This window comes from Nesoenas mayeri, assembly GCF_963082525.1.
Source record: "Nesoenas mayeri genome assembly, chromosome: 12".
In the NCBI taxonomy this organism is placed as follows: Eukaryota; Metazoa; Chordata; class Aves; order Columbiformes; family Columbidae; genus Nesoenas; species Nesoenas mayeri.
The window spans coordinates 13,596,062-13,622,036 of NC_137547.1; the positions used below are offsets into that span (position 1 = coordinate 13,596,062).

General features: G+C 43.8%; 1 protein-coding gene across 2 annotated transcripts; it reads left to right on the top strand.

Annotated features, from left to right (window-relative positions):
- Positions 1-2,033: 2,033 nt before the first annotated feature.
- Positions 2,034-22,052, top strand: PDPR (pyruvate dehydrogenase phosphatase regulatory subunit). 2 transcript variants are annotated; one of them, XM_080352126.1, is made up of 18 exons: positions 2,034-2,073; positions 2,952-3,251; positions 5,541-5,674; positions 6,688-6,769; positions 6,853-7,016; positions 8,024-8,145; positions 8,999-9,116; positions 10,469-10,618; positions 13,288-13,480; positions 15,037-15,161; positions 15,818-15,973; positions 16,076-16,209; positions 16,602-16,750; positions 18,084-18,196; positions 18,560-18,654; positions 19,305-19,394; positions 19,663-19,845; positions 20,839-22,052. In XM_080352126.1, exons 2-18 carry the CDS (start codon positions 3,025-3,027, stop codon positions 21,241-21,243), a joined length of 2,640 nt encoding a protein of 879 aa, XP_080208252.1. In that variant the 5' UTR covers positions 2,034-2,073; positions 2,952-3,024; the 3' UTR covers positions 21,244-22,052. The 2 variants fall into 2 exon arrangements, with proteins under 2 accessions (XP_080208252.1, XP_080208251.1); XM_080352125.1 differs by lacking the exons at positions 2,034-2,073; positions 2,952-3,251; positions 5,541-5,674; ... (4 more) ...; positions 10,469-10,618; positions 13,288-13,480 and adding an exon at positions 14,601-14,692.
- Positions 22,053-25,975: the final 3,923 nt, after the last annotated feature.

Below are 25,975 nucleotides of genomic sequence, written 5' to 3' on the forward strand. Positions count from 1 at the left end.
CCTCTTCGTGACCTTTCCCTCTTGCTAGAGAAGGCTGCCTTCCACAGAAGGCAATTTGGGAGGTGTTTGGGGTTTTTTTTTTCTTCCTTGTCATCACAAAACGTTCTCTTGAGGAGCATATTCTTGGCACAGTGATCCTGCTGCTGTAAGGGTTAACGAGTTGTTTCCTAAACGATGGTACGTGTTAGATGATATGAGTAAGAGGGACTGTGTATGACGTGCACCGCGTGACTTCACTCCTGCTAGTCTGTTAGTGTTCATTCTTGTTGACCTCAATAAGCTTATTTATTGTTTACCTAGTGGGTCTAATCAAGTCCTTTTGCTGAGTTTCAGCTTGGGATTCTCCTGCCTCGTCTCTGCCGTTAAGGTTGCTGGAGTAACTCATCTGGGTAGGAGCAAAATTCCTGGCATTTCAGGTACTGTCCAGCGAGCTGAGTACCCATGTGTCTGTGTCACTGCAAAAGGTTGGAGAAGCCCTGGTGAAGTTCAGATAATTCTGTAACAAAATTGAAGCATTTCATCCATAATCAGACAGTTAAAAATCTGTGCAAATAGAATCTGTCTTGTTCGGAAAGAATCTGCAGTGAGCATATTGTGTGAAAAATAATGGAGAGGGGTGAATGTCTATAAGAACAGAAAACTGTGGGTGGGCACAGAGGGAAGAAATGTGATAAGGCAGAGAGGGATCACCTGGATCCTGTAATGTTGTGGAGGAATTGTGTTCAAGTTGGATGGTGACTTCTGTTAAAACACAACTTTTATTATTTAGTTGGAAGAAGATTGTAGTACTTTTTACGTTATCAGTTTTGCTTAAAAAAGGTAGTTTTGAGTTGTGTGTGTGTGTGCATGAGTGTGGTATGAAACCGGAACATTTCACCCAGCACTTCTGTCCCTTTTTGAGATACAGCTCTGTGGACTCAAACAGCTGCAGTGTCAGTTTGTATTAAAGTACATCCTTAATTATGGGGTTCAAAACCTTCAAGGCAGCTCCCAGGTACTGATCTTTGCGCCGTCTCCCTGCTCGGAGGCCAAACCAGTGGAAGCCAACTCTCTTCCACCGCTGAGTCGTGGTTAGAGGGGACCCAAATTACCCGTGTACATGAGAAAATTCAAGTGGTGCAGCTGTTTGGCCGGTACTGGTGGAATTTTGCACCATTATCGACTTCTGAAATGCTGCCTGTGTGGGACAGGGAGGAGTAATTACATATTGCCGCTCACTGGCCAGAGGCAGATTGCCATTTTCTCCTTTGCAACACCCAAGTTTCATTCCATAGTTGACCAAAAGCAAGAGATCCGTTCCTGGGTGGATTGCTGCACCCCGAAACCCCACCGACCCCCAGTATTTACTGAGCAGCTGTTGTGTAGCTCTGACCTTGGAAGTGCTGAGCTGGGAGAGGTGGGACTGTCACCCGCAGACACTTGTGCCGCGTGGGGGTGATCAGAGGCTGTGACTGATGTTGGTGTTGGGCTGGGAAACGTAGCAGGGAACCCAGAGCTGGGATTTTTGGGGGGGTTCCCCAGCACACCCGCCATTCCCCAGGATGGCACCGCAGCCCCCCAGTGTACAAACATCCGGCGGGTTCCTGTTGTACAGCAGAAGCTGTTTGAACTTAGTCTCTTTTTTTTTAATTATTATTATTATTATTTTTAAATGTGACATTAAGGAGACTTTTTTTTGTAAATTGTTTTCCCTTTCTGTGTATAAATCCTGGCTGCTCCTCGTTTTGGTTTGATTGGTTTGGTTTTTTTTACATGTCCATGCTGTGTAATTTTGAGATGTTACTGAGATTCTGAACATAATGTGCATTTTTTTTTCTTTCTGTACAGATGAAATGGGAGAATTTAATAAAAAGAGTCTGCAGGTTTTTACTTGTTGTAGTTTATTTCTTAGGGCTGGTCGCGCGCCTCCCCCTGGGGGGCGGGGCGAGGGGCGGGATTACACGCGGCCACGCCCCCGCCGTGGGGGATTGGCCGGCGGCCGGGTGACGCAGCGCGCAAGGTGGGGGGCGGGTGTCGCGCTGCCGCTGCCGGCCGTAAAGCGCGGAAGGTCAGTCAGGCCTCCTCCTGCTCCAGGTGAGCCGGCGCGGCCCCGCTGTCCCCGCGGCCCCGGCCCGTTCCCCCCGCACCGGGGCCGCCTGCCTGCACCGCCCCGTGCCCTCATCTCCCCTCCCGGCGGCCCTGCAGCGCTCGGCCAGGGGCCTACCCCGCTCCCCGGATCGGGGACTCCGGCAGAGCCAAGCAGGCCCGGACGGCGATTCCCCCGCCTCGGGGGGTGCCCGCGGGGCTGAGCCGCTCCCCGCCCTCACACGCGGCGCATCCGGCGCTGTGTCCCCCGCTCGGTGCGGGGGTGCCGGGCTGCGGGCAAGAGAACCCGCAAACCTGCAGCGATAACGTGCCCAGCGCAGGCTGGTGTGAAATGGGTCCCTGGGCTGAGCTGCTGTGCGGTGTCACCGCGGTCAGAGGCCCCGGGTTAACGTCCTGTGGTAAAATCAACACGTTCAGAGCGTATGTCTCTTGTTCCTTGTTACTCTGACCACAGGCTTTGTTTCCTTCGTCAGGTAGAGGCCTGACAACATTAATATCAAGCTTGCTTATCCTGTATTAGCCTTTATGAATGATGTCAGAAGCTGCTGGCTTTCTCTGATCTACCTGTTGGCCTGAGAGCATTCTCACTGTTCTTTTACAGCTTTCCTCAGGTTCTTTGCTCATTGTCAAGTTAAGCCGCCATCAAAGATGAAGATGTAATGCTTTGTACCCATTAATTATATGATCTAAGTTTAAATCTTAATAGAAAGACTGTTGTTTCAGGATGGAATCACTGTTTTCCTATTTGTTTACTCTTCAGCTTTCCCATGCCCACTTGTACCCAACACACCACATGATGTTTGTTGCTGCCAACCTTGTATATAATAAGATAAGTAGTAATGTGATTCTCATATTTTCCTTCCTAGAAGGAGTGGTACTGAGTTAACATCTGAACACGTCTAGGTGGTGCTTTCAGAAAACTGACAGACAGCTGCCAGGATGTTCCTGCGATTACTGTCAGATGTACGGTGGCAGGCGACTCACCCAAAATGGAGAAGAATGACCTGCTCACGGCGCAGTACCTCAAGTACAGCAGAACCTGCTCCGGTTCCCTTGCCAGCAGAGGCGCAGGTTGTCATCTGCGGCGGTGGAATCATGGGCACCTCTGTGGCTTATCACCTTTCCAAGATGGGTTGGAAGGATGTAGTCTTACTTGAGCAGGGCAGGTAAGGATTTCTGATAACAAAAACAAAGAAACAGGACTTCTTTGCATAATACTGTCTGCTGTAATGAGTTGTTTCTGTCTTCTCACCTCATATTGGAGCCATGGAATAGGCTTACTTGGAACAGTAGTAATACCACTTACTACTTCTTCACAGCGCAGGGCAGACCTGCAAGGTGAAGGGTGTCCCCTGTGTGATTGCGGTGGGTTAGCCTTGGTTAAGGGCCCAGTTCCCACACAGCCACTCGCTTTCCTTCCTCAGCAAGACAGGGAGAGAATAGACTGAAGAAGCTCGTGGATCAAAATAAAGACATGAAGATTGTTTAGCAGCTACTGCCGTGGGCAAAATAGGCTTGCCTTAGGGAGAATTAATTTTAAATAATTAAAGAAGTACTTTGTTTCTTGATAGTTAAAATAGATTCAGGTAGTGAGAAACAAAACCAACAAATGTTAAAACAGTGCCTTTCCTTTGCCATGCTTAGCTTCACTCCTGCACTCTGAGGTCAGGAGGTACAGGGGATAAGCGGTGGGTGTGTGGTCACTGCTGGGCCCTGGTGTGGGTCCTGTACAGGCTGCAGTTCTTGTCAGGTGAGCTGGGCCCTGCTGTAGGTTTTCCGTGGACCACAGTTGCTTCTGGAGATATCCGTAATTATTTGTGCAATCACATAAAACACAATGCAGCTAGCAAAGGTGGGCCAGTTTAAGACAACTGAAAATTGCTGTAAATCATTCAGTCCCTGTTGACTGTCTCTAGAAGTAGGATGTGATACGTATATGAAGCATTACACCACTAGCAAAGCTCAAAAGAGATTGTGGGAGATGAGGAGGTTATAAGCAGACATCGCTAAATCACCCTGTAAGCTGGTTAAAGGCTCGGATTATCTAGTTTGTCTGTTGCAGGATTTAGCGCCTGTCTGTAAAAGACAAAGGCCATTATGGTTTGGCTGAATACCAGTGTCTGTGCTCCTGGGGGAGATGGGTCCGCAGGCTGTGGCAGAGCACATAGATCCTGTTGAAAGTTGATGTCCGGCCCTTACCTGTTGTTTAGATTTCTGTTTCAGAGGTGGACTCATGGTGTTGTCATTAAGCAACTTGGTCACGAGACAATGCTGAAGACTCAGGGGGTTTGATGACATGTTTCTCGCAGCAGCTCTAGCATTCAAATAGTTTTTGGACTGATAATATTTACTGTCTAGCCTTAGAACTTCCTACCTGCTGCTGCCTTCAAGAACAGCCTGCCTCATTGACTTTGTGTGGCTAGGAAGCAGGTAATAGCAAGTTCTTCACAGTTTCAAAGAGAGGAAATTGTGTTGTCTCATCCGAGGCCTAGTGAGCATTGTCTTTCTGAGTGAAATTAGCTGCAAGGCTAATTGTTACTAGCCTGGAGTGTAGTATGAATACCCCGTTAGAGATCTTGGTTGAGTTAGGTGTGCTAGAAAGTCAGTCTGTGTGTGTGCTCAATGAAAATGAAGAACACATCATTAGCAGAGACATCTTACATGAAGCACGGCATGGTGAGACCCTGCTTCTGCTGTTCCCATTGGAATTGAGTAGGGATGTAGCAAAAAAAACCACCTGACTCCCCTGATTCCTAGGTTGAACTGTCAGGAGAATATGGACACATGAGACCAAGAGCAGTCTGCTCCAAGGCTTGTGTAGGCAAATGGGAAAATGCAGGATTGCTTTAGCAGCAGGAAAGGTGACTTAGAAGTATCGTGGAAGCAGTTTGTGAGAGAGATGCTTAAAACTGAATTGTCTTCGCCTCTCGACACTGCAGAGAGATTTTGATAGGTTTCTATCTGTACAGCAACCTTTCACCAAATAGCTAGGGGGACAGTGGTTTAAGGACAGTTTAAAAAGGGACAATAAATATGTGTACCTATCTATGGCAGTTACTGCACAGTAAGAGGGACTTCTTACTGTAAACTGCAAAGTTGCAAGACTCAAATTGAAGTTAATTTTCATTTGAGGGAAATCCTGATTTGGAGAAAACCAAAAAAAATTATGCTTAAGTCAACCTGCCTGATTCTTTCTAAGTGCTTTCTTTTGAAAAATTTCACTATTTAGGACTAGTTAAAGAGAAGTGATTTTGAAATACAATGTGTTTTCAAAACCGAGCTAAAGGAAAAAGCATTCTAGAGGTTGCGTTATCCCTGCATCATCCACCTTACACCTTTTGGCCCAGTGTGTTTGGAGGAGAGGTTGCTGTCTGTTTCGTGCTGGCAGCATGTGCTGAGGGGTGCTCACCTCTCTGCCTGCCAGCCCAATGAGACCTTTGCAACTTCTCCTGCAGATTGGCCGCTGGTACCACTCGCTTCTCTGCCGGCATCGTGAGCACAGCCAGGCACCTGTCCGTAGAGCTGAAGATGGCAGACTATTCAAACAAGCTCTACCAGCAGCTGGAACAAGAGACGGGAGTAAGCACAGGTATTGAAAGTGCAAACATTGAGTGGTCTTTGGGAAACAAAATCAAATCACTGACACTGAAACACAAATGTGATTCTACAGTCTTAAGAATTGGTGGTTCCTGTTCAAAAAGGGTACATTTGGACTGAATCAGACTCAAAGGGATGTTACTAATGCGATCAGAAGAATGAAAAGAAGGGTATGAGGTGGGCAAACCAAAGGCAGACTGCCTGAGAACTCTGACAGTTATTATGTTTGTAACTCGCTCAAACGTAGATGAATTTTCACAAGGGCACGAGAAAGTATATTGCAGTGACTGAAGCAAATGGGCCATTTTCTGTACCAATTCACTTTTCAAGAGAAGGTTAACAGAAGCACTAAAGCTTTGGCAAAGCAAGGTGTTTTACTCTAGTTCTACCCTGGAAATAGCAAGAAAACATTGTGTTGAAATTCTCCATCTGCCTCCAAAATGCTCAGACATGTACCTGAGAGGAAGAACTTGATCACTGAAAGTTTTCTGCTGACAAAGACTTATGATATTTGTCAGGCTCAACAGAGGTTAATATCTGCCTGTAATTAAGATTAGTATTCATCAGTTGCAGGTGGTAGAGTCACAAAATGTCTGCGTTTGGTTGGTTTATTATTTTGAGTAGTTATTAGATCACTTTTTTTGCCAGTAGCCTCTTGTAATAGGTACCATGTGTGAAGTTGTGGTTGGTTTGTTTGTGGGGTTTTTTGCTTGTTTTTGTTTAGTTGGTTTGTGGGATTTTTTTTTGGGGGGGGGTATTTTTTTTTTTTTTTGTAAACACAAGAAAATGTAATGGAGTTAGAACACAAGTCAAAATTAAATTGCTTTTTGAAAAGTTGACTAATGCAGTTTTTAATTACTAGCTGATAAAAGTTATTTGAGGACCTGGGATTTCCAGGCTCCTGAGTAGTGGAAGCAACAGCAATAATATTAAAGCAATGTGTCTGAGATTAAAAGGAATTGAAGATCCTGTCCAAATCTGATTTGACTTTGGTCACTGTCATAGGGTACATGAAGGCAGGCTCTATTTCCCTGGCGCAGACTCAGGATCGACTAATCTCTCTGAAACGCATCGCTTCGTCACTGAAGTACGTATAAGCAGGAAATATAACTGATCTTAAGTTTGCACCAGCTCTCCTGCAAGACTGATATTTCTTATGTTCTGTGGCAGTGTAATGGGGATACCTTGTGAAATTATCACCCCAAAGCAAGTGGCACAGCTCCACCCACTGATCAACATCCATGACCTTGTGGGGGCCATGTATGTACCAGAAGATGCACTCGTGTCGTCTGCCAATGTGAGTCTGGCTCTGGCAACCGCTGCCTCACGGAATGGTATGAGGTTTCTTTATCTATAGAGTGCTCTCCTGCATGATAGTTCTCTTCTTTCCACAAAAGACAATTATGTTTTGTTTCGCTTTTGGTATTCTGAGGACTAAAGACCAAAACTTGGTTTTATCTATAAGTTTCAGATTCTTTAAAAATCTATTTTTTTTCCCAAGAGCAAGGCTGTCCTCTTTTTGAACATACTGAATCTTTACAGATCTCCTGAGATAGATCAAGCACCAGTTCTTACTGGTTATGTGTTTCTCTGAATAAGCACACACTCTTCTGTCATAAAAGCAATCCTTCATGGGACCTGACTCAAAATTACACAGCAAAAGAGTTTTAATTATCTACAAATGCAAAGGTGTGACTGAATCCTTATAGAATATTTCGTTAGGCACATATGCTTTGGAAATGGATTTGGAAGTGTAGTAAGTGATGTTTGCCCAGCACTTGGACAAATTTGGAGTGATCTAAAAGTGGGAGAAAGGTTAGATACGATAACAGAGGTGAAACTCATTAAGGATGCAAGTCCATCAGATTAGAAAAAGCTACTTAGGAAGATACCTGTCTTATTTCTTTTAGTCCAGCTTTTTTTGCATACTGTTAATTGGGTTTTTTTTTTCACAAAATGACTGATTTCCTATAAAAGAACTGGTCTTGCTGTGTGAAACTACAGACTTTGTTACATAAATAAATTGTAATGGAAAGAAATCCATAGCTGAGACTTTTTTTTTCTCATGTTGTTTATACTGGGGTGTATTTATCACCCAGATTGTCACATGGAAGAAAGTACTGTAACTCTTCATAGTCTCAGCCCTAAAATTATGTACAAATTGTATGCAAGATATTTTACAAATAAGAGGGTTTCTCTTAAGAATTGCTGGGTTAAGAATGGAAATTTTGTCTTAAAGAGAAAACAAGCATTTAGGTGGAGTTGAAAGGTTTAAGGTTAGCAGCCTGACACATCAGAAAGAAGGCTTGTGGGTATACTGACTTTCTTGTGTTCTCTTCAGGTGTCCAGATTCATGAACGGACAAGTGTCAGTCATGTCACAATCCAGAAGGGTCGTGTGACTGGAGTCGAGACTGACAGAGGACAGATTAAATGTCAGTACTTCGTCAACTGCGCTGGCCAGGTTAAATTACTAAATTTTTTCTTTTGTTTTTTTTCTTTGGTTAAGAACACAAGCCCTTCCCTGAGGGTTGTATTCTTTTTCCTTTTCTTTTTTTCTTTTCACAGTGTGTGGTTTTCTTTGGTTTACTAGAGTAGATCAAAGTCGTGTTATTCAGGTGCTTAGACCAGCATGTTGTGAAGGAAGAAAGCAGTGCTGGCTGTGTGCTTGGCACCAAAGGCTGCATGTTAACCTGCTGAGGAGCACCCTGCAGCTTGTTGGTACAGCTCTGCCCATGGTCTCTGTCCTGGGGGCACAGCCTTCTGACAGGAAGAATTTTGCTTTGGCTTTTAGTGAGAGTTTGTCTCTCTCTACCCTTCTTTCCTTCTCTCATACGCACACTGAAAGGCCCCTTTTCTGTTGTTTTTCTCTTAGTGTTGTGTCTTCTCCAGTTTGAAAATACATCTGACAATTGTTTCTCAGCTTGCAGCTGGTTGTTTTGTTCATGTTTGGCTTTAGCAGTATGGGGACCAAAATCCTGATTATTCTGCTTCTAGAGGCTGAGCCTAGTGTTGACTTTTGTGCATGGATCTTAATTTGCTTTTGTCTTGTAAACTGATACTTCTTAGTCTTGAACCACGGCCTCACTTTTCTAGATCTTTTATGAGGAACAGAAGAGCAGTCTTTGTCCTAAATTATTCAAATTCTAAGCCAAGAGGAAAAAATGTGTGTCTGTTTAAGTTTTAGGGGACTAAACAGAATCTTATTCGGCCTTTTTTGAAAGCAAACCCCAGAGGGGACCTGTGCTTTTGTCCTGCCTTTTTAAAATTGGCGTTAGTTTTCTTTTTGCATTTTAACATGCACTTTTTTATTTCAGTGGGCCTATGAGTTGGGCCACTCTGGGAAGGAACCAGTCCATATCCCACTCCATGCCTGTGAACACTTCTACCTCCTGACACATCCTTTGAAGGAACCTCTGGCAAGCAACTTACCAAGTAAGGATTCTTCAGCTCTACCTCGCTTTTCTTAGTGAATTATATCTGCCTTGCCAAGGTGACGCATAGTTTACAACATAAAGGCCACCTAAGGGCTATCAGTTCTCAGCTCACTTGAGATTGTGAAGTACATTCTAGCTGAATTGCTTTGAATATCATATTTCAGTGGTAGAATCTCTTGCCTTACTCTTGGGGAAGCTTTTGCTGCAGAAATTGATTTTCAGAGTCAGTCATCTTAGCAGGAGAATGACCATGATTCTGTCTTGACTGGTAGGTGTGTCTGAGACTTGGATTGTTACATTTTTGGGCTGGAGAGGGTGCTAGCCTTGGCACTGTGTTTTCCTTACAGGCTGCTGTCCCCAAATGGCCCATCTATTCCTTTCCTCCAACTGAAGCTAAGGCTTTACAATGGCATTTACATGTCTATGAGCTGTAGGGGCAACCAAAGCACTTGAGGTAATTGCTCCTCCCCCTCATGTTCTGGCTTTTGGATCCCTTAAAGAAAAGCTCTTCTGTTTGAAAACTGTAGTTGGGAAGTAGAAAGCTTTGCTTATTTAGTCTCAGTCTTTAGAAAGACTTTTTGCTTCTAATAAATAATGTATATACTCTCCAGGGAATTCAGCTCTAACCAGAGACCATGAGTGCTTCACTTTTACTTGACTAAGTTTTTTCGTATATATAAATATATATATTTACAGCTTTTCTGTACACGGGAAAATTGCAATGGAACATGTCAGGTGCAGTATCAGAAATGCTGCAAGTTGACACTACCCCTGGGAGAAGCAATCCAGACCTGACTGCTTGTCCTCCCCCCAGTGCTACCTGCCTGCTTTGTGCTGGTGGCCTGCAGCACACTGGATCAGTGATGCATCCCCCTTAAAATTAACTGTTCCTAATATAGGAAGAGAAAGAAGGGGAGAGCAGGACAGCTCTTGGTGGAAGGTCTGGTCTTGAGTGCAGTTCCAGTGGAACTAAGCCAATATAATATAAGCTTATCAGTGCCCCAAGAGATCTGACTCCTCTTGTGTCCTCCCACTCTTGGTGACACTGTCCTGCTGGCTTGGATGCTCTTCAGATTCTATTCAGTTTACTACGCTACCCAAAAGTTAACATGCATGGTTGTGGTGGGAGATGGTGCTGGTTCAGTAATCTAAACTGGCTCACCAAGGCGTCATGTAAGAACCAGAATGGTGTGAAGTGTGGGACTGTGGGACTGACACTGTCCCTTCTCATGTCAGGGGGCCGCTAGCTTGGCCCAGCCTGTCACCAGACCCCATCATTGGTGTACGTGGGACAATAGATAGCTCTCCATTCTCTCAATTCCCTTCCCACCTCTTCTCTTTCCTCTGCAGCTGTTGTAGACCCAGATGGCAGAATCTACATCCGCAACTGGCAAGGTGGCATCCTCTCCGGGGGCTTTGAGAAAAACCCCAAACCTCTCTTCACAGAGGGACGGAACCAACTGGAGATTCAGAACCTTCAAGAAGACTGGGATCATTTTGGTATGTTAGGGAGGAAAGATGTCCACAGCAATAAAACATGTGGCTTCCTGCAGAAGGTGGAGTTAGCAACAACACAGGCTGTTGTTGACCTGTGAGCATGTGTCTACCTTTACCTGAAAGGTGTGGGAGAGGTGAACATTCTGTCTAATTCATTCATCTCTTCGTTTGTCAGTAATTTGCATAAACACCTTTACCAAGGACTACTTTGATATCTGTGTAGTGTTTAAAAGCACTTGCTAACCATCACTGTATATTAATTTCCTTTAGTGCAGTGAGGCGCTATATAAACTTTCCTACTCTGTTCTTCTACTTCATTTGATTTTTGACTGTCAGTGCCACATGCTGCTCCTCTCGTGACGCTGCAGATCAACACTGTTGACCTGCCATGTAGCTGAGGTATTTTGTTTCTGCAGCTCTTCAGCAGTGACTGCCAAGTGCATTTCTCTCGGTGACTGTTGCTTCCCAGAGTTCATCCCACCATCGACAGTGGTGGTTTATTATATTCCAGATGTTCTGTCTTTCTCTTCTCTTTCCATTTTATTAGATTCTAGTTTTATATTCTGTATGTACTTTTACAGGGAGCGCTATTTCTGCAGGAAAGAACCCTGCATAGTTTATGAATATTTTTCTTTTTTTTTTTTCCTCTTTTATGCCTCGTTTGTGTGTGCCCTCTCATCTTCGAATCCCCCTTTTTTTCCAGGGATCCAGTTTTCCCTTGTGTCAGAGCTCTTTGCATCCCTTGTGAATGCACATGCCTCTCTATGTAACTTCAGGCATGGATGGATTTTCACTGATTTCTTGCTGCAATGGTAGTATGTTCTTCTAGCTACTCCTCAGGATAAATTGATTAATTTTACTTTCATTTCTATGGAATAGTGTGCTGGTACCATCAAAATTTAAACTCCAGGGAGTGGAACCAGGATGGGGTGCAGTTTTGTGCTGGCATATGCTAAATGTTTTTAGATCTGTAGATGCCTACAGACTTGCTTGAAGATATTAGCTTCACTAATGAGTTGCATGAGCTCTGCACCCACTTCTACTGCTGAAATGAAAAGTCACTGCTTGCTGGCACCCATAAATTGCCCATGTGTTGGAAGCAGCAGCATGTTATGTTCCAGCATTGCCCTTTTATCAGTTCAAACATGCCAAACAGTTGAGCAGAGTCAGAGCTTACTCAGCCAATATTTGATCCTTTTTTAGGGCTGTGGTTCCTGTGGTTTGAGCTCTTGCATTAGTGCTTTGATCTCTTTCATTGAAACACTCTTTGATTTTAAAATAACCTGTTCAGTTGCTTAAATGTTGGGCTGGACATGATAACAAATCTAACACTGATCCCTCTTCTTATCAAAAAATATCTGTAACTACAGGCTCTCACTCTGGAGTTCTAGTGCATGTGAGAGAGGGAAAAAAGGCAGGTCAGAAAGACTGGTTCTGCTTATAACATTTTAGGTAATGTGCAATCTGATTATTTTACGCCTTGCCTGTTAATCTGAGGAGTGTTATTATTGCTGAATCTTTAAGACTTTTGTCTGGAGTACTCTGCAAGGTAACTTCTGGACAAGAAAAAAGAGTAGATGGCTTATCCCTTTATTAACGCTCTCAAATATCAGACGCTGAATAATTGCCAAAGGACCTTTCCAGCGTGACTGGGCAATGAAGTGGCAAGGAAATTCAATGAGGATAAATGTGAAGTGACACAAGTGAAACATGCTGGTCTTACTTTCACCATACAAGATGATGGGCTTTGAACTGACGTTGGGGTTGTATTAGTTCTGTGAAGCTCTGTAGCAGTCGAAGCAAAAGACAAGTTAGGAATTATTAGGAAAGGAACAGTAAACACAATCATTATGCAACACTAAATCCTTGGTTTTACAGATACTAGTTGTTCTAGGCTCCCTATAACCAGAGAGTATTGCATGAATGGAGAAGACCTGGTGAAAGAGCAGCAAGAAGCTGATGAAAGCTTGGAACAGTTTCCAAGCAAGGAACAAGAAATGACTGAGTGGGCTGGGAAAAAAAGAGATGACAGAAGGGAAATAGAGGTCTGTGAAATCTTAAATGAGATGGACAGGATAGATGGGGATCTCCTGTTCACTGTCTCCTCTATTATGCCAACTGAGAGGCATCAAAAAAAGTTAATTGAGTGTGAATTTCAAAATGAAAGGAGGTAATTCCTCATACAACAAATACTAAATATGTGGAACTCCATGTCAGTGTCTGTTGAATATTCTCATGAGTTTGGGGAATACTGGTCAAGTACTTCGAGAGAGATGGATTTAGGAGTTACTAAAGAGGGAAAACATAGCATGAGCTCGGAGGATTTCCTAAAAACCTGTTAAGTGGAGGCTGGCAGAATGCGTGGGACAAGTGCCGTATAGATTTGCCTTTTCTTATTCCTTGACAGTATCTGTTTGACATCTATTCCTATTGTTTTCCCTAACAAAACTGAACGTGCTCTTGCACTGTCGAAAAGAATCCTGGGCCCTTTCCTGGTATGCTGTGTGATCCCCTTCAAGTAGTTTATCCTATGACTGTACTGAAACATGGAAGCAGTTTCCATCTGTTCAGGTACCAGCAAGCCTCTGTCTTGCTGTCCACTTTGAAGGTGAAGTAGCTGAAATGTGTCGAGACTGAAGGCTGTGTCTTTTTGTCTTTGTCTTGGGTCCTAGAGCCACTTCTCAGTGCCCTTCTGCGCAGGATGCCGGATTTGGAGGCTCTGCAGATCATGCAGTTAGTGAATTGCCCGGAGTCCTTCACACCAGATATGCGATGCATCATGGGAGAGTCGCCCACCGTGCGGGGCTACTTCGTTCTGGCTGGCATGAACTCAGCTGGTATCTCATATGGTGGGGGAGCAGGCAAGTAAGTGGTTTATCACTGTTATGCGTGTAAGTAAGGTTTTAACTAAGAAAAGAGACTGCTCAGGTGATCCTTCTGTGCAGAATGTTCTATTCAATATTTGTCACCTCCTCCCTGACAAAGATTCCTCTTCTGTTTCCAACTTGAGTGAAGGAGAGGAGCAGTTGCCATGTTCTGATTATGTTCTCCTGTGTGTATTCCAAATCTGTGCTGGACTCCTCTCCTGTCCTGCACACCTCCCCACAGGCATCACATCTCAGTGATCAGCAGCCTGCTGGGGTTCACATAAGGTTCCTTAGAGCTAACCAGCCCAATTTTTTTTTCTTTTTTAAATCTACCAGGAAGAGATAAAATCTTAGCAAAGCATATATTCCCTCATCCTCTGTGCTTCATGCTCCTCTTTATATTATTTGATTGAAGTCCTTAAATCACTCAAGTTGACACAGCAGCTAATTTCTCTGAGGGTGCATCCGATGGAGAAGCAGCACCAAATCTGCAATGCCAGTGCTTTCAGTACTGTTGAAGACTGTCCTCTGCCAGTGAGCTAGGGATGGAACCATTTCCCAGTAAAATCCAGTTCCTATGTTAATGCAGATACTTTGACAGGCATATAAATGTGACCCTAGCAGCAAAGTTGCTTGCAGAATGGTCAGTACTCCCTCCGATTGCCATTTGGTTTTGGCAGCACAGCATCCCTTCTGCCATACAGCCTTCTTAACAAGCTGCTTGTTTTTCATGGCAGGTGTTAGTGTCTGCATCTGTCTCCACTGGTTTCTGTCCATTATCTAATAATTTAACTCACCAGTGAAGCAACTTGTGAATTTTTTCTTTGTCGTGTAAAACATAGCAAATCTTTGCAGTGAGGTTCTCTAAGAATCAAAATAATTTCTGAAGGTAAAAGCACTGTTTGTCTCTTTGTTGGTACACCCTCAAGCAGCTTAGCTTGCTAACGTAACTTTTAATGATCAGTCTCAAATCCCTTTGTTTTTCTGTTTACTGACTGTGAACAAATCCTTCTGCTCTGCTTTGGTCTGAGCTGCCTTTGTCCTTTAGCTCTGGATCATGCCTTCCTCCTTCACTGCTAGAAGTGTAGCTAAACATAACTTGGCTGGCACCTCGTACTGAAATGAATGCTGTCACTGATGGTTTGTGGCTGAGCCTACACCAGGTACTGAAAAATGACAAAGCCGTCAGCCTCCTAACTCCAACATAAAGGTACTCGGCACCTCCTTTTGTAGCGTAGCCTAAGGGCTTGACACAGTATCAGCCAGGCTACCTTTCCAGGCTCTGGTTCCATTTACCACCTGTCCTTAACTTCCTGCTGCCTTGTATGTTCCATCCTAACGGGAAATTAATAATTTGGAAATCTAGTGGATGGGTTTTACAAAGGGAAACCTTCCAGATTCTGCTAGTATTTAGAATACCGTGTTAGTTGTCTTCTCTCTCCCTACTGCAAGAAATATCTCATGTCCAGATTGCATTGTTTCTGACTTCCAAGCTAGACTCTGTGCTTTAGGACATTGGCAGATATCTCAGTCGTTCTTTATTTCTTCTGTCAGGTACCTGGCAGAGTGGATGGTAGATGGGTATCCATCAGAAAATGTCTGGTCTCTGGATTTGAAACGTTTTGGTACCCTTCAGAGCAGTCGCACTTTCCTCCGGCACCGTGTGATGGAAGTAATGCGTAAGTGTGCTCTCTGCGTTCTGTGCTGGCCAGGCTGGTCAAGATTTCTCTGTTTGCTCTTTGCTACCCTGTCGCTCCTCTGTCATCACTCTGAGAACCATTTTCCTTCTTCCTGGCCTCCTTTGGGGCAATACAGCCTCTCCTATATTGGCTGAAAAGGTATAGGAGCTATTTGGAAAAGCTTCAATAATTAGAAAAGGTTGAACTGCCAATATTTAAGAAGGTAAATTAGATGATCCTTGTAGCTGTGGGCTGCCTACCGCAGCATTAGTATTGTCAAAATGATGAGTGTCTTGATATTGTGCGCTGTCAGGGAAGGAATGTGAATAATTAATGCCAGTCAGTGTGACTTCATGGAAAATAGAGAGTTTTTGTTATCATAACAGTATTGACATGAGACCTATAAATATCTATATGAGATCTATAAATATCTATAAATATAAGCCTTCTGTTTCAATATTGTTACTCTGATTTTGAATAGCTACAAACAGATCAAAACAGCTTTGTCAGTTTTCAAAAACAGAAAAGAAAGGTCAGAACTGTTTTGAGAGAATTTCATTGATGACCCAGATATCAGTAAGTATGTTTATTGGTAATCTGGAGGAAAATTTTAGATAATCACTTTGCCTGATAACAGATCTTTGTGATGATTGCAGCCCTCATGTGTGATCTGAAGGTTCCCCGTTGGGACTTCCAGACTGGCCGGCAGCTGCGTACTTCACCACTGTACGACCGCCTGGATGCACAGGGAGCTCGGTGGATGGAGAAGCACGGATTTGAGAGAGTCAAGTATTTTGTCCCACCTGGGACAGGTGAGAACATATTTTCCTCTGTCTAGTGCATCCCTATTGGTCTGTGTGAGATCTTAGTTCATCCAGTTTATAAATTGTCCCTTTGGTTCTTTTTTACATTAGATCTGCTGGATTTGGAACAGAGCAAAACCTTTTACAAACCAGACTGGTTTGATATTGTGGGTTCTGAAGTCAAGTGCTGTAAGGAAGCGGTTTGTGTCATTGACATGTCATCTTTTACCAAGTTTGAAATAAGTGTAAGTACCTAGGAAGTGACAAAGCATCAGCCAGTAGAGATGGCCTTTAGTTTATTATTGACTGCTGTTGCAAAATTCTGTTTGTACTATTGAGGATAGATAGAGGAAGTCAAGCTGTGTGACCAGCTTCAGGTTGTACCACAATATTCAGCATAGATTGCTTTATTTCTGTTGAAGGCCCAGTTTATAGAAATAGCAGCTCAGTCTATAAATAGAATTTGACCTCTGGCACTGTGGCACCATTGTATCTATTACACTTGAGACATGAGTGTCACTATCATTATAAATTGAAAGAATTTGGGCCAGGACGTTGATGTGATCTTAAAGTGTCCCAGTGGATTTGTTTTGCTCAGACAGCTTGTCTGACTTCCTCTCCCTCTCAATTCCTGCAGTCCACAGGAGACCAGGCCCTGGAGAATCTGCAGTATCTCTTCTCAAATGACCTGGATGTGCCAGTTGGGCATATTGTGCATACAGGCATGCTTAATGAGAAAGGAGGTTATGAGAATGACTGCAGCATAGCACGGCTGAGCAAACGCAGGTGAGTTTGCAGACGGCATCTTTATCTGTCACCCTGTGGGTGTTAGAGCCTTTAAGAACCTCTTAATGGAGGGCACCAACTTTTTTCCCATTTTTAAAGAAAAAAGAAAAGTCTTGTTCTCTGCTTATGTTCCTAATTCAGTAAGTCAGATGAGAGGGAGCTCTTGAATTTAGCAGTATTGGGAAAATATGCCTTTTTCTGGGACTACAGGTGAACATAGACTTCTACAAAATTTTAGACCTTCAGGTTTTTCATTTCTTAATTGAAAGACAAATTGTTTTCAGCAGTCATTGGAGTTTGTTAATTTAGGTAATCATTTAAAGTGCAAACCAAATGATTCCTCACTGGCTTCTGGCCAATTTCCTCATTGGAATTGCATGCTGAAAATAACACTTTCTGATTATTTCAACTTCCATTGCAGTATGGGGACTCCTAATTCTCAGCTCTGCAGTCTCATGGTTTGTTTTTGTGTTCTCTGGTGCAAACTGCCATGATCACAGGATCTCATCCTTAGACTTAACGGTTTGGGCTCTCTTTGGCATTTAACAAAAAAACCTTCTAATTTTTAAAAGCCTTCTTGGGCATGTCCCGACTGAATGTTGGTTTTATTTCTTTGGACCGTTTTCTATGTGTGTTCTCATTGTATTGGTGTGAAAGCATTCTTTGCTGCTCTTTCAATTAGAAACAGCTTTTCTTTCTCTTCCTCTTCTGTCTGCATTCATGTATTGCTTAGAAGTATTGTCCTTCTCTGTGTGAAACCAGTAGCTTTCCTCCTTGCCTAGTCATTGCTGCAGATGTTATCTCTGTCAATAATGTACTTTAAATCACAGTTTGTATGAAAGAGACTTACACAACAAGTAGCTCATTTGCACATATCAAGTGGAGTTCTGTTTTTGGAAACTGTTAATAATAACCACCATTGTGTGTGAAAAGACTTTTGCTGCAACAAGAAATTGCTGTGTGAACCAAACACTCTTCTGACTGTCAGAGCAGACAGAATCACTGGTGGTGAAGAGCTGTGAATACCTTCTGCAAAATGATTGTGACTTTTGAGATACCCTGTGAACATTCTGTAGAACTGCCTGTCTTCCACTTCTAGTCACTTCTTGTCACCAAACTGCTGCTAACGCTGAAGGCTGGGGTTTCTTGTCGTGATGGATGTGATGGCACTGAGCCAGAGACTTTAGCTGTGGTTTTTGCAAACCGGCTTGTTTTGGTCTCCTGTAGCTTGGAAGCTGCTGAATGGCTCCAGTAGTTCGTGGACAGAGAATGAACCAAATAGTTTTGTGGCTTGTCCGTTCATTGTTTGTTGGTTTCAATGTGTCTGTTCCAGTTTCTTCATGATTTCCCCTACTGACCAACAAGTCCATTGCTGGGCCTGGCTGAAGAACCGCTTGCCCGATGACAGCAACCTGACCCTGGAAGATGTGACCTGGAAGTACACGGGTGAGAAATCACTGAAAACAGACCTCTGTATACAGCCTGAAATCACAAATAGTGTGTTGTGCTACATACCAGTTAATTGTTTAAGGTGTCTAGAGTGGTGGCTGGGTCTCCTTTCCAGTTAAATAAAAATAGCGATTCAGAGACTTCCCTCTAGCAAGCCATGAGCTGGGAGACAGCATTCCTTTCCTGTGGACTGTCAGGAGAGAGAATTGAATTACTCTGTCCTCTGCTCTTAAATGTAAATGTACCTATTAGTTCAATGAACACTAAGAGTTTAGAAATTGGAGGATGCATATATACAAGTTAGGCACGGAGCAAGACCTGTCCAGTCTCATCCTAATACCCTTATCTTCCCCTCTTTAGCTCTCAATCTGATTGGCCCCCGTGCTGTGGATGTCTTGTCAGAGTTGTCATATGCCCCGATGACTCCAGAACACTTTCCCTCTCTGTTTTGCAAGGTGTGTGACTGTTCTTCCTTCCTCCTCACCCTGCTAGGTTTTTCAAAGCATGTGGAAGGAGGGGAAGAATTATGTTTTGGGTAGTTAGAGGGGAATTTAGATTTACATATAGAATTACTGCAGTTACTGAGCTAGGTTGGTAATGTACTCTCTAGGCTCACTTTAACTATAGCTCTTTGGGTTGTTCTTGCTGAACATATAGGTAAATATGCATTTGTTTTCAATATTTCACTCACTGTAGGCTTGATGCCATTTGATATATTGGTGTATATTTCGTATATAATCAGTTATGAAGGTGTCAGTCAGAGGGGCAGCTGGGATCGGTGACTCTAGAAGTCACTGTCTCCTGTCACGTTAAAAGACTGAGCAGAGAGCTCAGTTCTGTCTTGTATCTAGAATACAAGCCTGTGTCCTGACCTAGTTCCAAGGCTTAGTGCCAAGCATCCTGAAGTGATTACGAAGTCTGGATAATGTGGTGCCACTATTTGCATTTTTAAATTTAAATTCTTCGCAAGTATTTGCCCGTGGTGAGCTTCAGTGATGAAGGGGAGAGAGAGCTGGCCAGTGTAGTTTGTGTTAAGCATTGTGCTCCTTCTGGGTCTCTGTGCTGTGTTCCAATCTGGATGATTTCACCCCCTCTGATTCCACAGGAGATGAGCGTGGGCTATGCTAATGGCATCCGTGTGATGAGTATCACTCACACAGGAGAACCTGGATTCGTGCTTTATATCCCCATAGAGGTAAGAGTACACTGTAGCCTTAGCTGATTAAAACAGTTGCTTGCATGCATAATCAGAAACACTTTCCGAGTTGACTCGGGATGATGAAATGTCTGGTCTGTACCATGCAGGCACCAGGGGAAGTTTCCCTGCTCCATATTGCCTTCCAGTTGGGCAGGTGTCTTGTGCTCCAGAGGCAGGGCACAGTAATGGCCATGGTGCCGTGTCAGATGCTGTTGCCCTCTCCTGGTGTTTGTCCACAGCTCTGCGTTTCACCCTTCCTTTACAGTACGCCCTTCACGTCTACAACGAGGTGATGAACATGGGGCAGAAGTACGGGATTCGGAACGCCGGTTATTACGCGCTCCGCAGCCTGCGCATCGAGAAGTTCTTTGCGTTCTGGGGCCAGGATCTGGATGCTTTTACCACTCCTATGGAGTGTGGACGTGAGTTCCAGGTCAAGTTGGAAAAGGTACAGTGGGAAACTGAAATCTACTCCTGCATTAGGGTCTGCCATTGCAGCAGGGGTGGATGGGAGAGCAACACTGAGCTGGAAAAACCACCATCCAATGGGATAGATATATGAGGTCCCTTCCAATCCCTAACATTCTGTGATTGCTTTTTTGATGGAGCTGTGTGCAGTATGTAACCACAACCTATGTTCCTGTACTTCATAAAGGTGCTACAAATATCAAAAATAGTCTGTCCTCCTTCCTGGGCAGCATTCCCAGTGTTGTGTGTAGTGTCTCATGTTGCTCATGTGTGCAGTGCTTGGTGTGGCAAGGCTGCCATGTACCTTACACGTACTCAGCGTTCGTGATTCTCCCAGCTGTTTTCCCAGTCTGATGAAGTAAAAGCCAGCCTGTGCACCAAGTGGCATGTAATGAAATTAAATATGAGGACAGGTGCCAAGAACAGGTGTTCTCTGTTTTGACTAAAACAGGAAAGTTCTCTATTTTTATTAAAACATAGAACAGCATAGATTTGTATCCTGCTTGTTGTGGTGGCAGATGACATCTCTGTCACTTGCTCGTTGTCTTCTTTCTTGCATCTTTGCACAAGCCAAAACAAATGCTTGTATCAAATAATTCAGAGAAGGGAATGGAGTGATTAGGAACACATATTTCATACGTTCTTACAGTTTCACTCTGGTTTATAAGACGTGGTAGATTTATGGAACCAGAAAAATGGCAAAAACTAGAATGGTGACATATTTTCACTACAGTGAAAATTAGAATGAATTTTTTAAAGGCCAAATTCACAAATGGTTTTGTATCTGGAACAACTAATGTGACAGAAAAGCTGCTGTCTGAGCTGGGCTTCTTGCCTATAGAAGCAGCCTGTCTTGACAAGGCGTGATTTGCAAGCGCAAATTCACCGTGTGTCAGAAAGTTTGTCTGCTAAAACTCAGCAACTGCTACAGTTCATGATCCTTTCATCAGCTGACGTTTCCTTTTCTCCCCAGGGAATGGAGTTTATTGGCCAGGAAGCGCTGTTGGAACAGAAGCAGAACGGTGTGTACAAGCGCTTTACCATGTTCATTCTTGAGGACCACGACACAGATACGGACCTCTGGCCCTGGTGGGGAGAGCCCATTTTCCGCAATGGCCGCTACGTGGGCAAGACCACCAGCAGCGCCTACAGCTACACCCTGGAGAGGCATGTCTGCCTCGGCTTTGTACATCACTTTGACGAGAAGACAGGAGAAGAGCTGGTGGTGACGGCTGACTTCATCAACAACGGCGACTACGCAATCGACATCGCTGGGCAGCGCTTCCAGGCCAAAGCCAAGCTCTACCCCTTCAGCTCCCTCTTCGCACAGCGTCGCCGCAAGGATGAGGAGGAACTGAGTGGCTACCAGAGGGAGTAGTGCTGACTAGACCTGACTCCTTTTCCCAAACTGGAGTCTTCTGCCACCATCTTCCAGTCTTCTCAACCCATATATTTCTTTCTTTTCCTTTCTTGTCGTGCAACTTTTAAACTTTTCCAGTGTGTTACATTTTGTATATTTTAAAACTTTCATTTTCGAGCTTCCTCGATCCTGTCTGTCTCCCTCCTTCACCCGTTTGCTTGCCAGGAGCCCCAGTGGATGAAGCGCAGTGCTCAGCATGCATCCAGAAGTCCACAGTGATGGGAAGGGTTCAGGTGAAGCCCTGAGGACTACACCCTTCCTCTCTCCTCTCCAGCGTAAGGACAGCAGGTATTTGCTGCCTGTCGTTCAGACGAACGCTGTGACTTCACCCTGCTCTCGCATATCATGTTGTAGAGGGGTCAGTACATCGATGCACACAGCAATAGAACGATCAGCTACCTCACTGGTGCGAGACGGAGCGGTGTGTGAGCAGCAGCCAAGAGGCAGGTTTTGCTATAGTTCAGCCTGTCACTGCCTCCCTTTGTACATTATTTCTTTACCCTAACAAACAGGGAGTCAAGTAGATTTAATCATCAGATCACTGAGGTGACAGTAGCACTGGTAAGTTTGTTGTTGTTGCGATTGGATCTTTGTGTGGGGTCACTGAAATTAGATGGCCTCTAAATGTAAGTGAAGATCAACACCTGTGTTTCACTTCTGTAAAGGAATGGGATTTGTTTGGGTTTTTTATTAGCAAAAATACTGAATTCGAACAAAGACAAATGTTAGTGTTTAAGCAGTGTTGAAAAGCTGCTTCTGTTTAAGCTGCACAGTATACAGTCTCTTTGGGGATTTTCTTTCACTTTATGTGACTTGGTCAAGCTCCTCTGGCAAGGTTCGTGCAGTGAACTCAAGTTTCATGTAAAACTTGTGTTGGTTTGGGGAACTTGAACAGCAGGAGGGGACAACTTATTGTGTTTTCAGCTACCTGTGGTTGTTTTGAAAGTCAAAGACCCAGCATTTTGCTCACCTGTGGTGCTGGCAGTATTGCAGGAAACACTGGGTTTTCTTCTGGTGGTGAGAGCATCTCAGCAGCTCCTGCCAGTCTTGAGAAGTCGTCTTCTGTTCTTCTTCTCAAATCTGTTGCCCTTCTTGCTTCTCTGTCTTGGTAGTTCCTCAGCTGGAGGGATTGAGTAGAGAGAGAACAGGGATTGTGACGGTGGGACTATAAATTTCTTTCCTTCAGCAAAGCTCTTTGCTGTCATGTTCTTCACACAGATGCTGCTGACAGTGCAGCTGGGATTCACCCCTTCTTCAAGTGTCCAAGTGAGCTGATTCAAACATTGATGGTTAATGGTAAATAAGTGGGGGGATGCTGAATTCTATTGCACACATTTCTATCTTCTTTTTCTTCTTCCCATTGTGAGCACAGTCCAACAGCAAAGATTCTCTTTATTTACCTGAAAAAGGTCTGTTAAACATTTCCTTCGCCTCTGCCACTCGCATACTCATCATGGTGTTTCTACTCCATCACCTTTCTGTCTGGAGTTCAAACACAACCCCGCACTGATGTTTGCCCTGACAGCCATGATGAACATTTTCTCTATGATCTAGAATCTGTTTTGGGCACTTTCTTTTCCAGGTAAATTGTGAGCATCAGTAATGTAAATGGGAGCTCAAAACCTTGCCTTATTTGAAGTTTGCTTTCTACTGCTTTAGTTGCTTCAGGTCATGCCTTCAGTTGAGTCTGTGGTCTGCGGGTTCATGAGTCAGATGTTCTCAGGATGCAGAAGGAGTTGACAGCAAAGGTGGAAATCCAAAACGTTCACACCTTAAAGCAGGTTGTCAGAGCAACCTCCCCCATCCAGGGTGATATGGCAGCTGTGAAGCCAAGGAGTGAGAGTACAGAAAGGGTTAAGAGAATTAAGAATTGGAGCATGTGGTGTAGTAGGTTGAATGTAGATGTCACTTCTTCAAGCTCTCCTTTGTGAATGGTGAATTCCTTTGTAGAGTGTGACCTCTTTGAGGGTTTCAACTTTCAAATTGACATGCAAAAATTCCCATCTCTGAAATGCAGGGGCCAGAGTAGGACAGCTTTTTCTTGTTGGGAATCTTGCAGCTGAGAGTTCTCTATTTGGCTGCTGGAGGCGGAGATCTCACTTGGTTGCCATTTCTTCCAAACTCCCCTATTAATTGCTGCTTGAATAAAAATTTTGCCTGGTGTATCAGGATTAATTGCTTAAATGAAAGATTCATAAGGCATCTTATAGCAGTGTGAAATCCAGTCGCTTCTTACTTGTCTTTGCCACGTAGGGGGATACTATGATCCCACAAGGAGGACCTCTGCTCTACCAGCCTGTCACCTGGGAATAGTGCACCAGGTCACTCCAGAATACTTGTCTGTCCTCTTGTCCCTCCATTGGTTTTATGGGATGTTACTGTGCCTTCCTTATCCAGGGAAACAGGCACTTAACCAGAGAGTAAAGCCCTTCTGATTAGCATTTATTGGTGATTTGTTGTTGCTGGTGAGGCACAATGCTTCTTCAGGAGAAAATGAGGTATACAGCTGAGGTGAGCTAGAGTACTTCATGCAGCTCCTGAAGAGAAACCTCAGCTCGAACCCTTCCGTTTGTTCTCTGCAGTTAGAACTCGTTGAGACCAAACAGGAAAGTTAGGAGCATTCTGTCCTCTACCAACTGCTTGTTCCTGAAGTATCATTTGAGTTGCAGCCAGGTTATATTCCTCTTTGGGATTATTTTTTTCTTTGCCCTGATTTATAGGTGCCTTTTAGTTCCTCAGACAACTTTTGATAGGGGTGTCTCTTCTCACAGCAGTTCTGACAATAAAATTGTGGTTTATGAGCTAGTTTTGTCATTATGTCTGCTTGGGTTTATTTTATGTCTATATCTACTGACTTTTCAGTACCAAAAATAGAGAGTGAAAATAGTTTTCCATCATGCCGATAGATAGAGCAGCACTTTGTGTGATGTTATGTTTGCTGTTTGAGACTTGGAGATAGGTGGTTTGATAATTGCCAGTCTTGCAGCTCATTAACACCCACTCTGGCTTTCCCTGCTGTGAATTCTGATTCTGGTTTTATATCTGAACCTGTAGTCTTCAGCTGCCATTCAAGCTTAGTTGATTTAATGTCTGGCAGCTATTTTTAGCCTTATAATGTTAAAGAATAGTTTGCCTTCACCAACTTAAATACTCGTCAAGGGGACAGTTGGATAGCATGTTTTAAAATAGTGCTAGATCCCGAGGAAGGTCCTTCTAGCATAGTATTTTCTTCCAGAGGTATTAAACGGTGATGTAAGACTCTAATGCCTTTATCTGATAAGTAAAAGTAGAGCACCTCAAAAAAGAACAAAGCAGTTCAAGAGTTAACACCTTTAGTACGACTGGAAAGTAGAAACTTAGAAATCAGATCTTGGAAGCTGCTCTGACACAGCCTTAGCATCTAAGATGGTAAATAATGTGGACTATAAAATTGTACATCATGATTCTCATCCTTAAAGTTACCTTAAAATGCATTCTGCTGAGAAAGGCGGTTTGTTCTCACTCTGTGTGGTAAGAAGATGAACTTTGGCTGGGAAATACTAAAATAGCATCCCCCTCCTCTGCAGCAAAAGGGGCGATGGCCTCGTTCTGTGCAGCAGCAACAGCTCTGTCCTGTGCCATTATCAGTTCTCAGAGTTTTGCTGTCCGGAATGGGAACAGCCCCATAGATTTTGTTCACACGGGCAGCCTTGCAAGAGAAACACTTGAAGGAAAGCTAACTGGGGATCAGTTAAAGAAAATATTTTCTCTTTTTGGCTAAAATGTTATAGGTTGAGCATAGCTTATTTTAGGATAAACTTATTACTCAGCAGTGACAAATGTTAAGGCAAGTGTGGCCTGTGGGCGGTGTGCACTTGGCACGTGTGGGATTGTTTGTTCTTACCCCAGAAGTCAGCACCTGAGTGGGTTTGCTGGCATGTGGCAGTGGTGAAACCCAATGTGCAGTGTTCTGTGCACTGGAAAGGGCTCTCTTGCCCCAGTGCTGTCTGTAGTGCGGGGAGCTTGTGTAAGAGGTAGCACTTACTGGGCAGCCTCTTGCATTACATGGTTTTTCCAGAGGTATTGCATTGTCTTACACTTGTTGTGTCCTTGCCGGCGTTCTCATGTTCTGTTAGGCCTTGAGTGAGTACTGAAAGGCTTGGGTAAAAATGGTATTAGGGAATAAGGAGTTTATTGTTCATGTTTAATGATCTGAGGATAAAATTAAAGCAGTCTATTTAGGAATTATGTTTTCTGTTTTAGGAGGGTGTGTTATAGTGATTTTCACATGTATCTTTGCCAGACTTAGTTTCATCTTGTTTTCCCTGTGCTGACTCTGGTGTCCAGATTTGATGTGCCTTGTTGAACAGTTTCTTACTATTACTTTGTGGGAAGGAAGGGAGGCTGTGAAACCTGCACTGCATCTCTCTGAGTCTTAGTGCAGAGTTACTTTCCTCCTTTCTACTTGTGCATTCAAGCTGCCACTGATCCTGTTGCTGTTCCTGCAACACCTCCGGACTCCAGCCTGTGCTGCTGCAGGACCTCTTGTGATTAAGGTTCTTCTCTTTGTTCCACCAAGTGCTTCATCATCTGAGCCAGGTTGGCTCTAGATCAGTCTCTCTGCCTTGATTTAAGCTCTTCAGCTTCTAGATGGTGCAGGTACCAACATCTGAACTCCCAGGCAGGTTTGCCGCCACTGTGTGTTCAATCC